The 20628-nt window shown below is 29.2% G+C and overlaps 2 protein-coding genes across 3 annotated transcripts in view; one reads left to right on the top strand and one right to left on the bottom strand.

The window, feature by feature from the left end:
- Positions 1-14735, top strand: part of LOC129988243 (coiled-coil domain-containing protein 149-like) — a 29499-nt gene extending 14764 nt beyond the window's left edge. Inside the window, exons 11-12 of one of the 2 annotated variants that reach the window (XM_056096420.1) lie at positions 2357-2611; positions 8249-14735. In XM_056096420.1, the coding sequence (XP_055952395.1) occupies positions 2357-2611; positions 8249-8595 (602 nt within the window). In that variant the 3' untranslated portion in view covers positions 8596-14735. The remainder of the gene's footprint in view (positions 1-2356; positions 2612-8248) is intronic. The other variant, XM_056096421.1, reaches the window with a different exon arrangement.
- Positions 14736-17543: 2808 nt separating this feature from the next.
- The window catches only part of LOC129988110 (lysyl oxidase homolog 2-like), a 59660-nt gene continuing 56575 nt past the window's right edge, over positions 17544-20628 (bottom strand). The window contains exon 8 of the mRNA XM_056096236.1: positions 17544-19848. Within this exon, the coding sequence (XP_055952211.1) occupies positions 19726-19848 (123 nt within the window). The 3' untranslated portion in view covers positions 17544-19725. The remainder of the gene's footprint in view (positions 19849-20628) is intronic.

Below are 20628 nucleotides of genomic sequence, written 5' to 3'. Positions count from 1 at the left end.
CAGCAATTTTTATTGGTGTCAAAAATCAATTTGCACAATATTCATATAATAATAATAACAATAATATATACTTAGAAAAATAGAGGATTAACAACAGAGGATACACAGAGGATAACATCAGGAGAAACTTTTGATTTGCTATATTCGAACAGAAAATTAATTATCAGTAATTTTTAAAAACTGTCTGATTCCATTGATATTCACATTAAAATTTTTTTTTAAATTGCAGATAATAAAAGGATTTTGTGTGTTATAATATTATATAATATTTTATACAATTGCAGCTTTATTTACATTAATATATTAGGCAGGAAAACCTGTTACTATGTTAACCATAAGCAATGTCAGATATATCAGTTAGAGTTGACTAAAATGTAATAGTAATTCAAATAAATATTTCTAATAGTTAACATGAAGGACAAAGAACATAGTATAGAATTCAGAATAATGTAGAAAAGACTTTTAAATATAATTTTATATTTGCTTAATGCATACAAATATGAAAGTAATAAAAAATACATCATCATATATATATAAGTATGTATCAAGAATTAGTCTTGCTACAAGCTCTACTGGAATTTTGAAATGCATTTTTTAAGTTTAAGAAGTGTGGGCATGTACTTTTTAATTATTAATCTTAGTTTATTCTGTTTGCTCTTATTTTTAGTACATATGCATTCTTAATAATTTTCATATTCAGTTGCTCAGGATATGCACTTTTGAGATTTGAAAACTTGTTTGATACAAATATAATAAAACGAACTATGTCCAGCACTAAAATGAATTATTAGTTACAAATTAAGAGCATTGGGATTTGTTTGTATCTTTTTTTAAACCTTAGGGATTCTTGTATAAGTAATGTACACAAAAAATAAATATGTGTTTTACAATAATTGTTACATTGCAAGGTTTTACGAATTATTAAATCTTATTTAACTGCAAAAATTCTTTAATATCCATTTACTTTTTATATCCATTTTATTTTTTATAATATTTTACCAATATTTTTTATCTTCCCCTCAAATTAAACATTGGATATCATGTAACTTAAATAAAATATACTGAGAAAATTGAACTTTCATTAGCATAAAAAAACAATTATTATTATTTTCAGACCTTTATCCTTTCAAATATTATTGATAAAAAATAATTTTCATACATCATAATTAGGTGTTAATTCTGGTTAGAGTTGTCTTTATGAATTCGAAATTTTTTTCTATGGTTTATTTTGCTGTTATCTGAATTTCACAAGCATTGAACTGCATAGAATTTTCTTTTTTATATTTGTACCATTATGGAAGTTTACTCAAGATTTGAAATTTTGAGAGATTGTTTACAGTTTGATATTTTTATTCTGGAAAAAATATTATAGTCTTACTGATTTTATATTTAAAATTTATTATTTTATATTTTTTTTTAGAAATTAAAAAAAAATATCTTTTTTTAAAAATATTATAAGGAGGAATTTATTCTTAGATAGTTTTCTTCATTTTGTAATCATCTTAGAAATATTTACATAATGTATTTATCTAAATATCATATTTTTGAAATATTTATAACTCATTCGTTAGTTTTTCAAGGTTTATTATGATTAATATTGTAAATTTTCAGTATTGTGGAACAATGATTTAAACTGATGCATACATTTTTGGAACCATGAACTCAAATATTCAACAAAATAGGGACAAATTAGCAAATTTACAACTGCTTAGTGACCCATAGATTTGAGGAACTTCAATATCTCCAGTTTTTTTTACAGTAATTTTAATGAAATTTAATTTATTAGAATTGTGCATTCCAATTTACTCAAGTATAGTTTAAATTTTGAAACATTCTAAAGTAATTCCTAGAGAATTCCTGTATATAACTTTTTTTATTATATTATTTTATAATTCTTACAAGATATGTTGTTTTGTAATTTTAGAGCTGTCCATTCAGCTAATTGAATAACATTTAAATTGTGTTGAAAAAAGTTTGTCATTTTAAAAACATTTTTATCTACTTTAAATTTTGAATTTTTATTATAAGCTCAAGATACCAAAAAACCAATTTTCTTGAAAATAACCCAAAATTAAATACAGTATTATTTAAGTTTGCTAAAATGCATTATTTTAAAATTTGTGTAGAGGTAAAAAAGAACTAGTAACATAGAAGTGAAAGGTTGTGGAGGAGGGCCTTGCAACTTTCGTTACTTTCTAGAGATCCCTAGATAGGTTGACCTGAACAGAATTCTGAATCCGACCCGGAACAGAATTCTGAATTTTAATTTTAATTTTTAATTACATTTGAGAATCATATTATTTTCAGAACTAGTGTCATTTACATAGTATGAATATTTTTTAATATATATTTTTAGGTAAATTTTCTTTTTTGATACATGCTTCAAAAACTGATGAGTTGCATTTACCTTCAAAATCCTTGCACGATCCCACTCTTGAATCTTCTCTTAGTAATATTGAGAAAAACGACGATTTGACGCAAAATATCTTAGACGATCAAAGTTTAAGGAGTGATGATCAATTTTCAATTTCTGAATCAAGTACTGACATCAGAACTAATTCTGGTTTCAGTGATTTGGATATTCTTCCAACCAAAGATTATCCTTCTGCAGGTTGGTTTATCTTGATTATTTAATCTTATTCTTTATATTTATTATTTAAACTTATTCTTTGTTTATGAAATAAATATTGTTGTGTATTAAAGGCTTTTTATATTGAAGAATTTATTATGTAGCAAACAGATCTGAAATATTTTTTCTGAATATTTTATTTGTAGATTTTCTTTTTTACTTCTTATTCTGATTGAAGAAGGCTTGTTGCTTATCTTTTTTTTTTCTCATACATGAATTATACAAAAAAAAATTCTGTAATTGCTAAAAAATTCAAAATCGAGATTTTGAAAGATAGTATATATTTCAGGCCTCCCTGAATCCAAAAGACATTTTTTGAGTTATGTATCCCTGTTGACATGATGACTAAAAAACGTTTTAAGTTAGATGGGTGAAATTTGGTATATGGTATTTACACCAAATTTGTAAATTTTTTAAAAATCAAATTTGGAAAGAAATCCATTTATGAAAATCTATCTGAGTACAAAAGAATGCAATATCTACTAAAAGTAAAGAGCTACATGGATAAAATTTTGTGCATAATTTTAGCATCTAATGTGCTTAGTTTGCCAAATTTTGAATAAAATTCGTTTAGGGTTGGACCTCCATTCACATATGTATAAACATATAACAAAAATGCAACAGCTTAGATAAAGGATATTTTGTATATGATCTCGTTATTACAATTATATTCTGTATAAATTTTGATTTTAGTTGATAAAAAAGAAAGACTTCAAATCTTCAATTCTTTGGCCATCAACTCTGAAATAGGGTTTTCAGTTATGTGTTTATATGCCGAGATGGGTATCCACTGTAATTTGTAACAGATTGATTCAATTACATTCATTGTTTTAGTCATGTCAAAGAACAAGGTAAAAGTTTAAAAAGTGCTTTTTGTATTAATCGGTGCTAGCCTAAAAACATAATAATGTGGGTGAAAAAGCAGGTAGCCCAAAATGGCTAACTCTGATAAAATAGAGTTTGAAAATTTATGATATGTTCATATACTCTGTATGTTTCATCTTTTTCATGCAAACCGGTGCCCAACATATAAGCATTCTATTGCAGAAATCCAAGATCAGCAGATCCAATCTATTTTATTGATGCTGCTGGCTACTTTGTTTATCATTCTCTAGATAATTCTAAAAACGGATACACTGAGTTTGTGGAAATTATTAATACCGAAATTATGCTAATAAATTTGGATCAATAATTAAAAAAACAACAACAATTTGCTGTTTTCTTAATATATCGCCTAAAAAAGTGGACTTAATTCAAAACTTGCCGTCAAAACCGATCAATAGGATCAACCTGGAGTATTAGTTATATTTAATTTTAGAGAAATTTTTTTTATACCTTTATGTTTACGATTCCATCAAATTGTCTGACATCATAGCCGTGTTATTCTAATTTTCTTAGTCTTAGCACCTGAAACCTTCTAGTGGAGATCAGTTCCATGATATTATGGTACTATTAAAAACATAAATGTGTAATTCATGTTTTTCGTGATATTGTAACTTCACTTTTTTATCCGTTTCGTAAATTACACAGATGCCAAAAAATTTAAAAATTTAGTTTCGCAACAATATTAGAAAATCATGCTATCAATTAGCTGATGGCAACGGCGTGATGTTTTGGAGTTCTGCAGTGTGACAAAATGGTCACAAGCACCTCCAAGCACAAACAGGGCAACAATTTAATGTATTGGTGAAATTTAGGCAATTTTTTTTTAATTGCCAAAATTTAGCAAAAATTCGCATAACTATTATATTGGTACCATTAAACAGACAATTTTTAATATCTCGAAAATATGTAAAATTTATTTCTGTGCAATAATATTTTCAGATGTTATTGCGGAAAAACGCCAAAATTCAACTTAATTTACAACTAAAATTCTCATTAAATTTTTAAAAAATCGCACTGAGGTGCACATTTCCACCTTTTAAAGCATACATGTTATAAATTTGGTAATTGTAAGTTAGATGAGTTGACCTGTAGAGTGTTAATATACGCACGCACACACACACATACATACACACACACATTCGTCTTTATTATTAGTATAGATTAGTTGAAGTAGTTGTCCTGCTTGCATAAAATATTATTACGAATTTGTAATATTTCTTCAATACGCAGTTCATTTTCTGATAAGAAAGATAGTTTTACAGATAACTCTAAAGACTATAGGATGTATTTCATGTCTCTGGCTCCCGGCCTTGATGACATTCTAATAATTTACCGATAAAAATGAATCCAGAATATTTGAGAATATTGATGATAGCTCCATTAGGAATCGGAATTTCTAACTTTATTGTATAGCATTCTAAACCTTATCAGGGTATCTAAGAGGTAATAAAAAGCATAATTCTTTTTACTGGAGACATCTTTAATGAGTTCTCTTTGCGTGTTCCGAGTTATGCGATTATTTAATAACAATTTACTGCTTGTGAGTTGTGGATTTCAGCAAGTGTTATTTTATGTAGGTTTGATCTGTGTTTTATTACTTGTGTTTCGTGCTTTCGTATAGAATAAAGTGCTCTTATTCGTTTCCGAACCTGACGGACTTCTCAGTGTACACCCAAAGAGGGGATTTGATTTCCCGCACAATACCAATTTGTCATTCTGAAATTTATTGCAAGGGTAACAAAACACAAGTATAAGACAGTGCTCTAACCTTGACTTTCCTACGTTTACGAAACATAGTGCACTTTTCTGCTAGCTAAATCCGTGCATTATGGAACTTACTGATTTTTCCAGCTTTTCAATTAGGCCTAAAACCTGATCTATATTACATTTTTGGTCAAAAGATCACATATCAGATATTATTTATCTAAAATTGAGGTTTTGAGTTATCGCATGCTCATACATGAGAATATTGATGGCATTTAGTCCAATATTTCATATGTATTTATAATTTTGTTGATAAAATCATGTATTCAATTTTTATCAATTTAGTTTTGCATTTTGTATTGTGTCCAAAAGCATTTATATGGATAGACAGGCAGATTTCCCTTCGAAGGATTTCGTCTAAAATTTGATAGAAATCGACAGTTTTGGTGTAAAAACCACGCACCAAATTTCATCCATCAGGTCCATTGCTTTTAGAATTAACGTGTTCACAGATAAGCCACCAAACATCTCTAATTAAAAAATATATATAGAGAGAGAGGCCATCGTTTTGGAGGATTCTCTCAAGATCGAATCTTTTGCTGACTACAGTTCTTTTTCCTTTTCGTATACAAGAAAGTAAAAAAAAAAAAAAAAAGAATTAAAATAATTTTATTCTTAGTTTGGTTTCTGTAGTTCGTTGGAAGGCTTTTTAGATCGATTTTGATCACAAAATGTCACTGATCCCTACTCAACTAAAGGGATTTGTTTATGTTAAAAAAATTTGTTATTCCTACATTGCAGTGGTGGGAATGAAGTTATATTATAAGCATGAGCTTGAAGGTATTTCTAATCTTGTATTTATAAATGCCAGCAGTAATGTTAGAACAGCAATAATGCATATTACTGTTTCAGTATTCTGAGACGACCTTTTTTCAACGGTTCTATTACACTAAGGAAGAATTCCGGAATTTACTTTATTGTTAACTGTAAACATCTCCTCCTTTCCTTTCACCCCTATTTTACTGAATTAAACCCATCCTAACGCATGCGCAAAAGCACGGAGGGTTTTAGAATCCGTTAGCAAACAATACATGTTATCGTGTAGAATATTATAATTGTATAAGGATGATTTCGTCTTCACTTGAATGCGTTTTCTATTGTAGTAAACTTAATGTTCTTTTGCACAGAAAATAATATCAGGCTGTTTGACATTTAACAAGAAGTCAAATCATTTCATACCCTACGACGGGAACTATAAAAGGCAGAGTAGTGAGTTAGTAGTTGAATTCATCTGAAGCAAATAGTTGAGTGAATTCTCTCTTTGGAGTTTTGATATCCTGCAAGTTCTTTCTTTGTATTTCGTGCTGTTGCGATTGTTTAGTAACGATTTGTTGCGTGTGTGTTGTTTATTTCTACAAGCGTTATTTTATGTATCTTGTTATTTTTCTTTTGTATTTTTATGTAGAATAAAGTGCCTTCGTCCGTTACCTTGTTAGAATTTTTTACGTGTGCCCACTGGATTATATTTTTTTCGTAACAATATTTTATGGTATTTCCATTCTGTTATTCAACATTTTGAATGTCAGGCAATATCGTGAAGATATCGTAACAATATTATTGAGCACTTTGGGCTAATAGGCTGCTGTTCCAAGGTTAGATTCACACAGAGTGCAGCAGGCAACAGAAACTTAACAATCAGTTGGTAAAGGAATCGTTCCAAAAAGCAGTGTTATGATTGCTGCCAATTTTTCAAGCGAGATATTATGAAAATAACTAAGTTTTTCGATCAAAATTGATTGTTCAATGTTAGTAATTAACACAGTTATATTTTTACTTGTTGGTATAAACTGCATCCTATATATTTGCGAAGTGCGTACATCATGTACCTGTAATTAACATAGAGATTCAATTAAGAAATTTCAACCTTCTGATACTGAACGCTTGTCCATTGGGACACGAATTATTTAAACAGTGAATTAAAACAGTGAAACATACAATATATAAACACGTCTGAATTTTCCAAACTTGCTTTTTCTCGGAATTTTTTAAAGAGTGTGCTTCACAAATTATACTTATTGAAGTCTTTGTCATACCTTGTGAAGGGTTGGGGTATTAATAATTAAAGCACATAACTTTGAATACAACAATAAAAAATACAAAGAATGACAATCAGAAACGGAAATGAAAGTATGATCAATGTACCATTTTTTTCACATAACTGCCATTCATGTTGAGACATTTGTTCCAGTTCTGAATCATTTTGAAAATCCACGTTGTATAGATTGCCGTCGACTGCGAGTAGAGCCGTTGTCACACAGCTCATCAGATTCAAATTTTTGATCGCCGAAAAAGCTGTTCACAGATAGAAACAGATAACGAAATTATATACATTACCGATTGATATCCCCCCCCCATAGACAAAGAAATGATTCTTTGAAGAAATGTAAATAGATTCTCCCTTGTTAACCGTTATTTATTGGTTAATCGCGACTATTGGTACTTAAATGTGTCGAATATTTTTATTCAAGCATAATTTTTGAAGCAGAAGGCAGTTTCGAAGACAGTGAAGAGACTTTCGATTTTTTTTAACTTCGCTTTATTGCATCCTGGGAGGCACGAGTTATGAACAAGCAGAAGCGACGAGCACAACACAGAATGACACAACACGAAATGCGGAAAAACTAATGGAAATTTTATCCCTGTGAATATATACTGTGAGATTTTAATAGGGATTTCTGACACATGTCAATCACAAGTAAGGGAAACACAGGGATCTTTTAATGAAATTTATTTATATCAACAATATTTTATCCCTTCACTCGGAGTGTGGGAACGCGTCGGCTTTTAGCAGATTCAGCAGTTTTAGAATTCATGTTAAATTAATTAAATAGAAAAAGTGTAATGGGATCAGGAAATAAGAGAATATTTTAGAACGAAGTTAATATGGGCTAAATTAAGCTAAAAATTAGGAAATTAATTTAGTTTAGTTTAAATTTTAAAACATCATTACATATATATATGTATATTTAGGTTTGTTTGACCGTCAAGGAAGTATGAGTAGCTGTAGCCATTATAGCGATTCCAAAATTAGCTCAGAATCCTTTTCTCCTGTACATGATTCAAGAACTTTGCACAGCGATTCAGAAGTTACTCCAAGAAAATTTCTGAATAATTCAGTGGCGCCATCTACTGCAGATGATCGTCACGAGTGGTCATCATTGGATGTTGACGATTTGCCTCCTAAACTTCAGAAATTTGTGGCATCAGCTCTTGCAGAAGTGGATAAAAATTCTGAGAATGACACTGTTGTTAAAAGTCCTCTTCACAAGCAAAAAACGTCATTAGCTTCTGTTTTGAAATATGACCCTGGATGTTGATCCAAGGTGAAGTTCTTTCAAATGATGGTATTGTTAATTACATAATGTGATATTTATAAATCAAATTGTAATTATTCATTGTATTAGCTTAATAATCATTATCAAATCATGCCATTATTATTTTAACTTTTGAGAATAATTGATTTATTCCAAATATTTATAATTTTTTAAAAGTATACTTTTTTGAAAAATTGGATGTGTTAACAACAATGTATATATTTCCTTACTGTTAGAAAAACAGTTATGATTAATTCATTGAAAAAAAAATATTTACAATACTTACTAATGATAAACAGAATATGTATATTCAAGTGTCCTTTCTAATAGTTAATTTGACTGAAAGTTAATTTTTAAATCTGTAGAGATAACTTGGAAAAATGCTTTAAATGACATTAAGAATTATATTTTTATGTTTTTCAAGTCCATAAATTTACTAATGAAAATGCACTCTAGAATACAAACTATTTGATTTAAAGTTATGAAATTGAGCACAGATATCTGTATGTTGGAAAAGGATCTCGATTTGATTTATTTTTTGAAATTTTAATTAGTTTGGTAAATTAAAAATTTGTGATAGTTTGGCTCCCCCCTCCCCAAAGTAATCCCCGAAAATGTTACTAAATAATATTAGACAAAACTGATTTTTTACACAATTTAAAATTTGAACATTAGTTTTTCTAATGATGTCAGTTTATTTATAGTGGAAATTTTTGAAAAGAAATTTTAATTTTCTACAATATCTTTCATTGTTGCGATGAAATCCAAACCGTTTTTACTGTTTCTTGAAAAATTTCATCGCATGATTTTCATCCATTATTAGTAGCATTCATTCTATCAAGAAGAAAGATTTTATTTGATATCTGTATAGTTTATATAAGAAATAAGAAAGTGAAGCTATAATTTTGAGATAGTTAAAAGATAAACGAACCAGTCACAAAATGTTTTTATAGCATTATGATATTATAGGAATCGAATTCTTTAGGAAGGTTCATCTACATAATAAACAGAACAGGTGTAAGGCTATATAGATATGCTTAAAAATTTTGACTCATGGGATCATGAACTTCAAATTATGCATGATTGATTTAATTAAAATTAACCTCAAGCAATGAACCAGCTGATCACCAAAGATGACTGGTAATAAAATATTCTTAATATAGTAGCATTTTTAACAACAACAAAAGGAAAAGTTCCAATCTTCTGTGACTAAAACTGACCAAGTTAAGAAACTTTGAATATCAGCTGTAAGCTGATTCAAAATGTATAAAATATAATTCTTTATGCCATTTAAAGCACTTTTCACGTGAAATTGTCTCTTCTAGAACTGGAAATTAATTTTTTGAAAAGTAAAGTTTTAGCTATTGGGTATAGTTAGTGTGTGCATTTGCATTGCATTCTGCAGGTGTAATAACAGGGGACTAGGTATAGATGCCCCAATTGTCAGTCACAGAGAAATGGCTTTAAAAATAAGCAGTTAGTGTCTTCCTGTCATATTCTAAATCAAGTACATTCAAGGGTTAAAAAAAAGTTCTGTATGCTATTTGTATTTACATTGATGCTGAATGGAGGAAGAAAAGATATTATGCCCAAGATGTCACCATTCCTCACTACACCACAGACTGTATAATAATCCATGAGTAACAGACACGTCTATGTCTCTAGTCATTTTACTATGGCCTTGTATCACGTTCATTGATGTCATTGGTTTGTTAAAAGAAATAGATGTTTATACTATCTACTTGTTATGTATTATTGATATTATTATCATTGTTAAATGAGCTTTCTATTACAATATCTATGCAAATAAAATGAGATAAATATGCATGGTAGTAACGGATGAAAATGCATGTTGGAATGTTGCTCAAGAAAATTTAAGATATGGGTTTTGACAATTGTGAAAAGCATGTAGAAATTTAAGTAATGTATACTTATATTATTTCATTTTGTGAGATTTTACCATGCATTTTTTTTGTGTTTGTGACTTTGAAATTTTTTATTATTATTATTATTTTAACTTTCTATCAGCAAAAATGTTTACCCCTGAAGTTTTAACGTCTGTTATTATTTATTTCAAATTACTAGAAATCTAAAAATATTATATTCAGAAAATATTGGGAGTAAATTATTTAATTATATGAAAGTCTCCAAATATGGTAGGATTTTTATATTTATTTATCAAACTTTTGAAATATTTTTAATGAATTTTGAATTTTATTCTCTGCATTTAGTAATTGCATTTTATTTAAAGAGAGGAATTTTACGTTTTTTCAAACATTGGTTCAATACTAGTTTTATGTTGTTTATTTTGCTTGGAATGTGTGTGCGTGCGTTTTTGATATATATTTTTAAAAATTTTCAGTGTGTTTTCATTTTGCCAATTTCAAATTAATCTAGTCATTTATTGTTGAACTTTTAAAAAACATTGCCTATTTTTATGGCCCAATTTCTGCATTCCAGGATTTCGCCGTTTAAAACAAACAACACCATCTATCTCAATTTTTTAAAATTATACCAGAGGACCAGGAAATAGAATTTTTTTAACCAATCTCTCCTAATAATAAAGATGAATGAGTGTGTATTTCGTTTTTGTATTGGTGGACACAGTTAATTGAATCTAATTTGGCACACATCTACCTTAGAAAACGAGAATGTGCACATCGGAGCTGTATTTTTTAAAATAAACTTTAAGGAAAGAATTCCTTAATTTTAAACTTAAGGAATTAGTTAAAAATTAAGCTGATTTGGGTCATTTTCCATGATATGATATTATTACGCAAAAAAGGAATTTTACACCCTTCCAAAGCTTAAAAAACTATCTTTTTAATGATGTTAATTTAATAGTCATCCAAAATTTACCTGAGTTTCGGCATTTTTTAAAAAATTGCACTGAATTTCAATCTATTTTCATTGTTTCATGATCTAATTAATCGCATTGTTCTCTTCAGTCGCTGTAATCTAAAGATGAAGGATTCTGTTTAATATCTGTATAGTTTAGAAGATGAATAAAAAAGAAATGGCAGTCTACCGAAATTTAGAAGATAGATGAATCGCACATTTACATCTTCAAAAATACCGTGATATCATGGGACTGGTTCACATTGGATATAATCATGTACACAGTGAACATAATATATCTGAGTCAAATAAACATGTCTGAGAGTTTGACATAATCTTAATAATTTAATAGATGGAAATAAATATAATCGATATAAACAGCTAGTCGCCAAAGGCGACGGACAACAGATATTTCAGCTCAAAAAATTAGAAATATTCGTTTTTGAATGTGGATAGTTCAGTTTCTTGTAAAATTTGGAAAATTCAAATAGATGGTGTTGCTTGTTTCAATTAGAGAAGATTCTTATATACTATTAGAATGCATATTTAAAGCTTTGCAATATAATCTAGTCTCATGAAGTTCATATACAAGATGCCTCTTATTGCCTTTGTTTTTAATGCTTTTGCCAAGATGCCTTTATCAAATGCCTCTTTTTATATTTTTGTGACTTTAATGTATGCAATTCGAAAATGGAACTGATAATATTATAAATGACTATTATTCAATCAAATGTTAACGATTTTTGTGAGGACGACAGTAGAATTTTGATAATGCATTCAGGGTTGTTGTTTTTATATGTTTTATGTTGTATTATTCATTTCTTACTTTTTGATTTTTCGAATTCCTATTTGACAGGATTATAGATTTTACTACAATTTAATTTCCTTTGCAGCAACAGGCTACATTAATTATAACTTTCTCCTCTGTGTATATCCATAACAAAGTACAAGGTTTCATATGTTAATGATAATAATATGCGAACGACGCAACGAAATTGTGTTACGATGATAGTTAACACAACAAAAACAGATTTTGCTTTGTAGCAAATATGCAACATTTTGAATCAGGTACAATCTGAATCCTTCTGAGAATTTTATGGTCAGCAGGATTATGGTGGCATGGAGATAGATTCTCAGATTCGAGTTCAAAAGATCCTACTCTCCGATTTGTAGCAATGATACGTTGTATATAAGGTTGATTGTCATCGTGTTATTTTGGTTTGGATGATGAAATGCTTGCGTTGATATCATCATCATCGTATTAGGAGGGTTTTTGCCGAATATTTTTCTAAACAGAATGTTAATCTTTAATGTTCAGTAACAAATGCGGTTGATTATGGACTGACTCGTTTTATAATTTAATATTATTTCGAAAGTGTTCAACAGACTTTGATTAAATAAATTCATAATTATGCTAGCAATAAATTAATAGAAGTCGTTCATTTACGTTTACGTTCATTAAAATTGAGTCGTTGTATTATAGATAAATTTTCTTTTTTACTTTCTCGTATACGTAGTATAGAGAAAGTATAATAATCGTCAAAAAAAATTCGAACTCGAGATTTTGACGAATCTCCATGTTTCGGAGCTCCCTGAGTTCGGAAAACACATTTTTTGAAAATATCCACCTGTCTGTGACAAAGATAACTCAAAAACGCGTTGAGCTAGACGGTCGAAATTTGGTATACAGCCTTTATAGAAAATTTCTTCCAAATTTTGAGTAATATCTCTTTTGAGTAATATCTGCTGATCAAATATAAATTAACTCGGTAATTGCAAAATGAAGAGAGTTGGATAGATAAATTTCGATGCACCGATTTAACAGATTAAATCTATGGTGTAGACACCTGTCTAATTCTGAGCCATATCCAACAACGAGTTGATTGTCTGTCGGTCTGTACTTTCAGAAATATGTAAACGCGATAATTCAAAAACAAATAATTTAAATATATGAAATTTGGTATGTGTTATTGCGACTACAAGTACACTTTCATGTCAAATCGGTTGAGAAAAAACCGCGTCTGAAATTCAAGTTTAATTTTCGGATATTTTTAACCGCATGCAAAACACTCTTCAATGGTGACACGATAGATTCAATAAAAATGTTAAATTCGCACAAAAAGTTAATATTTAGTAACTGTTGTCCAACAATGCCATGTAAGTTGTTCTCTGGCATCATAAATTTATTAGAAAGTACGCGAGAAAGTTTTCGGAGACCATTGCTGCTGGTCATATATAGAGAATTTCGTTGCTTCTCTGCTCGAAGGTGTTAATGAACATTTAAGGTCATTTTGTTTCATTATTATAGCTTAATTATTATAATTATGTATATTTCTATTATTCTGGATACTTAAAAAAAATATCAAATTTCGGGGATTTGTAGATTTAATTTTTTTAATGCAAAATATGAGCTTCATTTTATTGGATGAATGACCTAATGGCCTTTATTCCTCTTCAAATTATAAAATAAGATATAAAACTCTCCAGTGAATATCGAAGCTGGATGCTATTGGTTTATTATATTTTAACAGATTGATCAAAGAAATGAATGTGCGAAAAGAATTGGCAAGAAAAAAAATTGAATGAGTTTTATCATTCATGTAAACAAGACAAAACTGTTTTGATCCTGGTACTCAAAATAGAAGCCAACGGATATTGCCATTGCTTAAATTAGAATTGTTATTCAGAGATGATAGCATACTGGAAAACTAATGAAGCCAATAATTACGCCAACTAATGAAGCATCACGCCGTCTGATAGGCCTTTTAAGTGTAATCCATCGATAGTACAAGATGGCTTATTGAAATTTGAAAAAAAGGTTTTTCCTTCTCGAATGGGAATTTTTATGATAATTGAAATAGATTATCTTAATAAAATTTTGTCTGTGGCATTATTTGGAAAATATAAATGTGCTTAAATTTTAGCAAGTTTTATGTATTACTAATTTATTCAATTGAGAGTGGAGTGTTAAGGATTTCTAGGTTAATCTGTCTGTTTTTCCAAATTATGAATCGGCAAACGATATTTTTGAAAGCAGATTTCGAATGACGATCGAAGGAATCTGTCTAAAAATTGTATTAGTAATTGTAAAAATTGTATTCCATTTTCGGATTGTTATATTCTATGCATTTAAAATTCTTATTTATTATTTACTTTTACTCTTATGTTTTTTTTTTTTTTTTTGTTTTTTTTAATTTCATCAAGGTATGCACTTTTAGTCATGTATATATTCCAGATAATAACTGTTGTTTATTTCAGGATTCATGATATTTTTAAATAGTTGAAGATATGGAGTTTTATAAATAAAAGTCTTTAATTATCAAGTTCCAGTAAGTTCTTTTTTTGAATGTTTCTGTTTCATATGTTTCTGATAACATTGTCTGCTATAATTCTGCTGACGTTAATTTAGAATCAGACTAAAATAGGCACTGATTAGGTTGTGTCACAATTCAATTCTACGATGTCCACCATCAATGTTCTACAAATAACTTCAAATGACATTTTTCGAGCAAATAATGTCAAACCAGCCGCTTTTGGCGACCAGCGTGTTCTTTCAGATTATTCACTTTTTAGCTTTGAAATGATTAATATGGAATGTATTTTTTTTTTTAATTTCAACGTGTTGTTTGATAAAACTGAAAAACATGAATTTAATTGAATCCGTCTGCTATAAATTATCAGAGAGCAAGTTAAATATTGTATATCTTGCAAATAAAATCGGAAGTAAAAAAATCTTAATTTGTAGGTAGCGACCGAAGAAGGTAACTTTTTCATCTTAATTTTAACATTGCAAAGATATACGATTGAATGTTTTAATGGAAGAGTTTCAATTCCATCATAATTTTGTTTCTTATTGAAGCCAAACTAACTTTAAAAAGAAGATATTGAAAATAAAGAAAAAAAAAATTGTTTGGAAATGAAACAGATATCATTAAAAAAAGGTAATTTTTTAAATTTTAAAGTGATGCAAAAAGCATTTCTGCGAGGCAATACTTTCGAAAGGTATGAACATCAGTTTCCATAATAAAGTCATAACGATTATCCATCTACGACGATTAAGCCTAGTTTCGCATTCGATTAAACTTTTGACGCTTACTTCGATAATCTTGATCTCTTTGCATCTTCTTTCCTTCTACTGCATAGTGCATAGCACAGCAAGTCCACAAATGGGAATTTATAGTAGTAATTTGTAGCTCCATTAGTTAAGTGTTGGATTAAGTACAATTTTAAGGACGTTCAATAAAGCAATCAACAAATTGTATGACATTTTGTTCACATTTGACTGTTGTCAATCAACAATAAATAAGAGCATTTCTGTGCTACGTACTTTTGCATTTTATAAATAGAGATTATCTACTTTCATTTTAAAAGGGATTTAACTTTTAACACGTTGATTGCCTCATGGTTCGCCTGTGGTTTACACCAACTCTATAACTGTGCCGAATCAAATTAAATGACTCCTTTTTTACTTTCTCGTAATTATTTTTGGTATTATGTTTGTCTGCCCGTGAACATGACAACTCAAAAACACTTTGAGCTAGATGTTTGAATTTTAGTGTAAGGAGTTACGGCCAAACTTGTAGATTTCTGTTAAGTCCATTCTCAGGATGTCGGTTGTTCGAGTGCAACTTCACTCCATAATTACAAAACGCAAATAGCTGGGCAGATGAAATTCGTTACACAGGTTTAGCATCTAAAACATAAATTCTTCTCAAATTTAAAACTAAATCCTTCTATTGGTCTGTATTTTCGTATGCATGTAAATGTGATGACTCATAAATGCAATGACTTCAGTCAGTGAGATTTGGCATGTCATCTTGCGATTACAATCATTGTTTTGATCAAATTTTAGTGTTTGACCCAAACAACAAACGGCCGGCAGAAAGACGCCAGGAAAACTTTTCTCGTAATAAATTTATTAAAAATGCTAGATTGTACACCGGAGATCTATATTTCATTACCAGTTCGCGAATGCCATTTATATTTCATTACCAGTTCGTTATTTATGGCCTTATCCAAAGGGAGAAAGATAAAACCTTTATTTGAAAGTTTGCGAGTGTTTCGGGGATAGAACTCCCACTGATTCGGTATTGTAAATATAGATAATATATATATATAGATATAGATATGAGCCATATATGAAATATAATATAGATATGAGCCAAATATAATAATGAGCCTTAATCAATACAATAGTATTGTATTGTATTGATCTGTATGTCTGCTGGTCTATGAATACATGCAACAGGCTTAGAAATCAAACGTCAAAAATGCAACAAATTCTGTTGGCTTTCGGTTTGTGCGTGGAAATTGTTGCAGAATTTTTTTTCAATTGTTGAGAGAAGTCTGTATCTGTGCATGTGAACATAATTGTGCAATAATCTAGATAGATGAAATTTTGTTATGGAATTATCATCAGCAATTTATTCCTGCAGACCAAATCTGCTGAAGGAATTTGTGGTGTGTCGGCTTGTATATTCATGTTAGGTAAACGTGTTTAATTCGAAAATGCAATGATATAGATAAATGAAATTTGTTATACGGCCTTTACTGCTAAGCATATAGATATGAGCCAAATTTTGGACAAATTGGTAAAAAAGAAAAGAAAAAAAAAGTGTCCACATCGTGTGTGTATATATATATATTTCTCTCCCCCTCCCTTTTTACGCATGAAGCACGAAAGGCGCCATTTTGTGCTTATAAACAAGAAGCTGAAGAAAAGATGGCTTCTTATTTATTAAAATTTATTACAGTTGAGATATTAAATATGTAATATTTTTGAATGTAACTAAATTATGTTTGGAGAGTAATTTTTTTAGCAGTACTGGGTGAAAATACTTTCACCTTATAAAATTATTAATTAAAATTTGCCCCACTGAAGTTTAAAGGAGAAAGACATATCACTTAAATTGGCGACAACATGTAAGAGAATTGCATTCGAATATACAGTTACAGGATTGAATTGGAAATAATTTTGAATAATGGAATGGTTGATAACTAGTTGACAGCATGATTTCAAATGTTTCAAAATAAATTGAACTTTGAATTCATAAATAGAAAATAACATCTGAGGAAATATTGTTATAAAGATGAAAGAAATAAGTAAACACTGATTGAATTCAAAGAATTTTTATTTCTTGCTTTTGATTTTTTAATGAAAATGTATCCAATTGAGTATCTTAAAAAATAATACTTATTGAAAAAATATTAATAAAGTTCAAAAATATAGTTGAATTACATTTTTTTCACTTAAAAAAATACATAATCAAATAACTGTAAAAAAAAATAAGAATAACATTTCCGCCATTTTTTGATTTGCCATTCAAAAATAACTTTTTACTTAAACTTTTATCCACCACCATGAATCATTTATGTAAAATTATAATTGCAAAATAAGTATAAATTTGAATTCACAAGTTAAAAATAAAAGATTTAATGAAATATTATTATTGTAAAAGTAAAAGAATAAGTACACACTGATAGAATTCTAATAAATTTATTTATTGCTTTTGATTTTTTTAAATGAAAAATCGATTTTGCAATCAATTATCTTAAAAAGAACATTTACTGAAAAATTGTTAATAAAGTGCAAAAATACAGTTGGATTAGATTTTGTTTCATTTCATTTAAAAAACATATAATCAAATAACTGTAAAAAAGAATAATAAAAAAAAACATTTCCGCCATTTTTTGATGCACCGTTCAAAGATAATTCTTTGAGTAGACATTTTTTTTATCACCAGGAATCAATCAACTATGTAAGATTATAGTTATGGTTATGATTACGACATTCACTCATAGAATTCGTATGCAGAATTCGATGTCTTTGGCAAAAAATGGCAGCAAAACTACTCGGAGTGTACGAAATTCGCCGAGAACAACCAATGATTCTTAACACACCAAATTGGTCCACCACAGAGTTTGAATAGAATGCGAGTATATCCAAAGGACGGATTTCTGAGATCAACCGCAACAATAAAGTACATGAGAAGAAGGTTGTCCCAATCACTGCGCCATTTCTTTCATAGTCAGTATGAATGGATAACAGTAGATAACCAGAATGAATACAGGAAAGTAAGAAAATTCTTTCGGAAATCTTGATTGGAAATTATTTTTTTGTAACTCATAATCTAAAAATAAAGGTAAGTTCGTTCACTTTACTTGTTGATTATTATCGCCTATTATTTTAGACGTTAATTGCAAACATCAAGAAAAAGGAAGACACAATGACGGTGTGTGCATTTGACCCATAAGTTTTTCTGCGACGTTAATTACTTTCCTCTTTCATTATGATCGTTTTCTGTTTCCGTTTTCTAAATTCGATTTACTTGTGATAATTCATCTGTTTGATTAAAATTCTTTTTTCAAAATGGTATTTGATTTTTATTTAGCCTTTTATTTTTTTCCCTTTCTTCTTTTTCAAGGTTTGCAATTCAGTCTTTTGAAAACTTTACTGATGCCATTCAATACATTCATCATATTTATCTGATTATTATATGAATTTATCAGAATATGTTGTTAAAAAACACATAAATATACCAATAATTTTTCCATTGGAGTCCTTCTAAAAATGCTCCAATTTTTTTTTATTTTGAAAAGAATTTTGGGAGATATAAAATTGCAAACTCAAATATGAATACATATAAATATATTTAATTTTGAGTAAAAACCTAGACTTTTAACTTGATCAGGATTCCTTTTTTTTTTTTTTTTTTTTGCTTCTTTAAACACAATTCAAACCAAATCGATTGTTAGTTATGTTCGGAACTTTTAAAAAAAATCATTTCATTCTGAAATAATTCAGAAGTGGTACACAAAAAAAGAAAAATTGTTTTTCATCCATTCAAAAATTGTTCATTCCAAGAGTTTGATGCATCTTTTCATTCGTAAGCCACACACATTTTTTTTTCCACATTTTTCATAAATAACAGCACTCTTGCAAAGTCAGCAGCACCAACAACAAAAACATAAATACGTATCGAAGCTTAAATGAAAAAAATAAGGATTATAGCTTCTGATTCGACTATCATCACTTAATTTTGACACATATGATATCACTTTCATAAATACAACGCTGAATTTGGTTCAGTGAATAGGGAACAGTTTGCCAATAGGGCTGGTACATTCCAGGCCCTTTGTACTCGTGCTGCTACGTGGGAACTCAGACAGTTGCTGCAGTTCAGACGCAAATGTTCAGTGAGTCTTAAGTTCATTTTTCAGTCAGTAATGCTGTGTTCCCGCCTTAACTGACGGGTTATTAAATTCCGGTTAGGATCCTTGATGTGTTGGGATATCTTAAGGTCTTCCAAGTGTGCAGTTGTAGACTTGTGCAGAGACGTAATCGAAGTGAACGATGCAGGTGGCGGCGTTGTTGTCATAGGAAAGTTCTGAAACTTTCAATTCAGGGTTTACGGATACCTGCAAAAGAAAATCGAAATAAGTTCCGTTCGTGTCATAAAAATTGTTTAATTTACAAAACAAAAGGAAGAATAGAAGAAAAAAAAAGACTTAAAAATTATTTATTGAAATTGGACTAAGAAAAAATATATACGATTTTATGGGATTGTAAAATAAAATGCAGGTACACTCCCGAGTATCCGGCTTAATGTGGCGGAAGGGCAGACTGGGTAACAAAAAAGCCGGATAGCCCGGGGTTTTATGAACTTACTTCTTACCCACCAATACCAGAAGACAAAGTTTTTATACCAAAATTTACTGTTATAATACGTATTTCCTCACTTCATATTGAGTACTAAGGCCTCCATTTAACTCAAGTCACGTAGAATGTGAACGCGGCCCGGTAAATCATAGAAGCAATTGCCTGTAACGTGTCGAGTTAAAATAGAAGGCTCTGTACGGGTAGTTTATATATGTTTATAAACATATATAACATATAAACACGTTTATAAACATATATAACATATATAATTTATAAACATATAAACACGTTTCAAAAATTTAAGAGAGAAAAAGTAAGTTAAAGGATATAAACTGTTCACATTTTAACATAAATTTAGGAATGCCTGACTTAAATACAGGAAACATAAACAAAACGTTAAAGTAAATCGTAGGCCTAGTTCTTAAAAAAAATTGACTCAAATTGATTTTATTTTTCACTGATAAATGATTACACCGATATGGAAATATAACCCTAAGATAAAAGTCAAAACTTACAGTTTTTAGTTTTTGAAAATATCC

This window comes from Argiope bruennichi, chromosome 10 (genome assembly GCF_947563725.1).
Source record: "Argiope bruennichi chromosome 10, qqArgBrue1.1, whole genome shotgun sequence".
NCBI lineage: Eukaryota > Metazoa > Arthropoda > Arachnida > Araneae > Araneidae > Argiope > Argiope bruennichi.
This window is presented reverse-complemented; position numbering and strand designations above follow the sequence as displayed.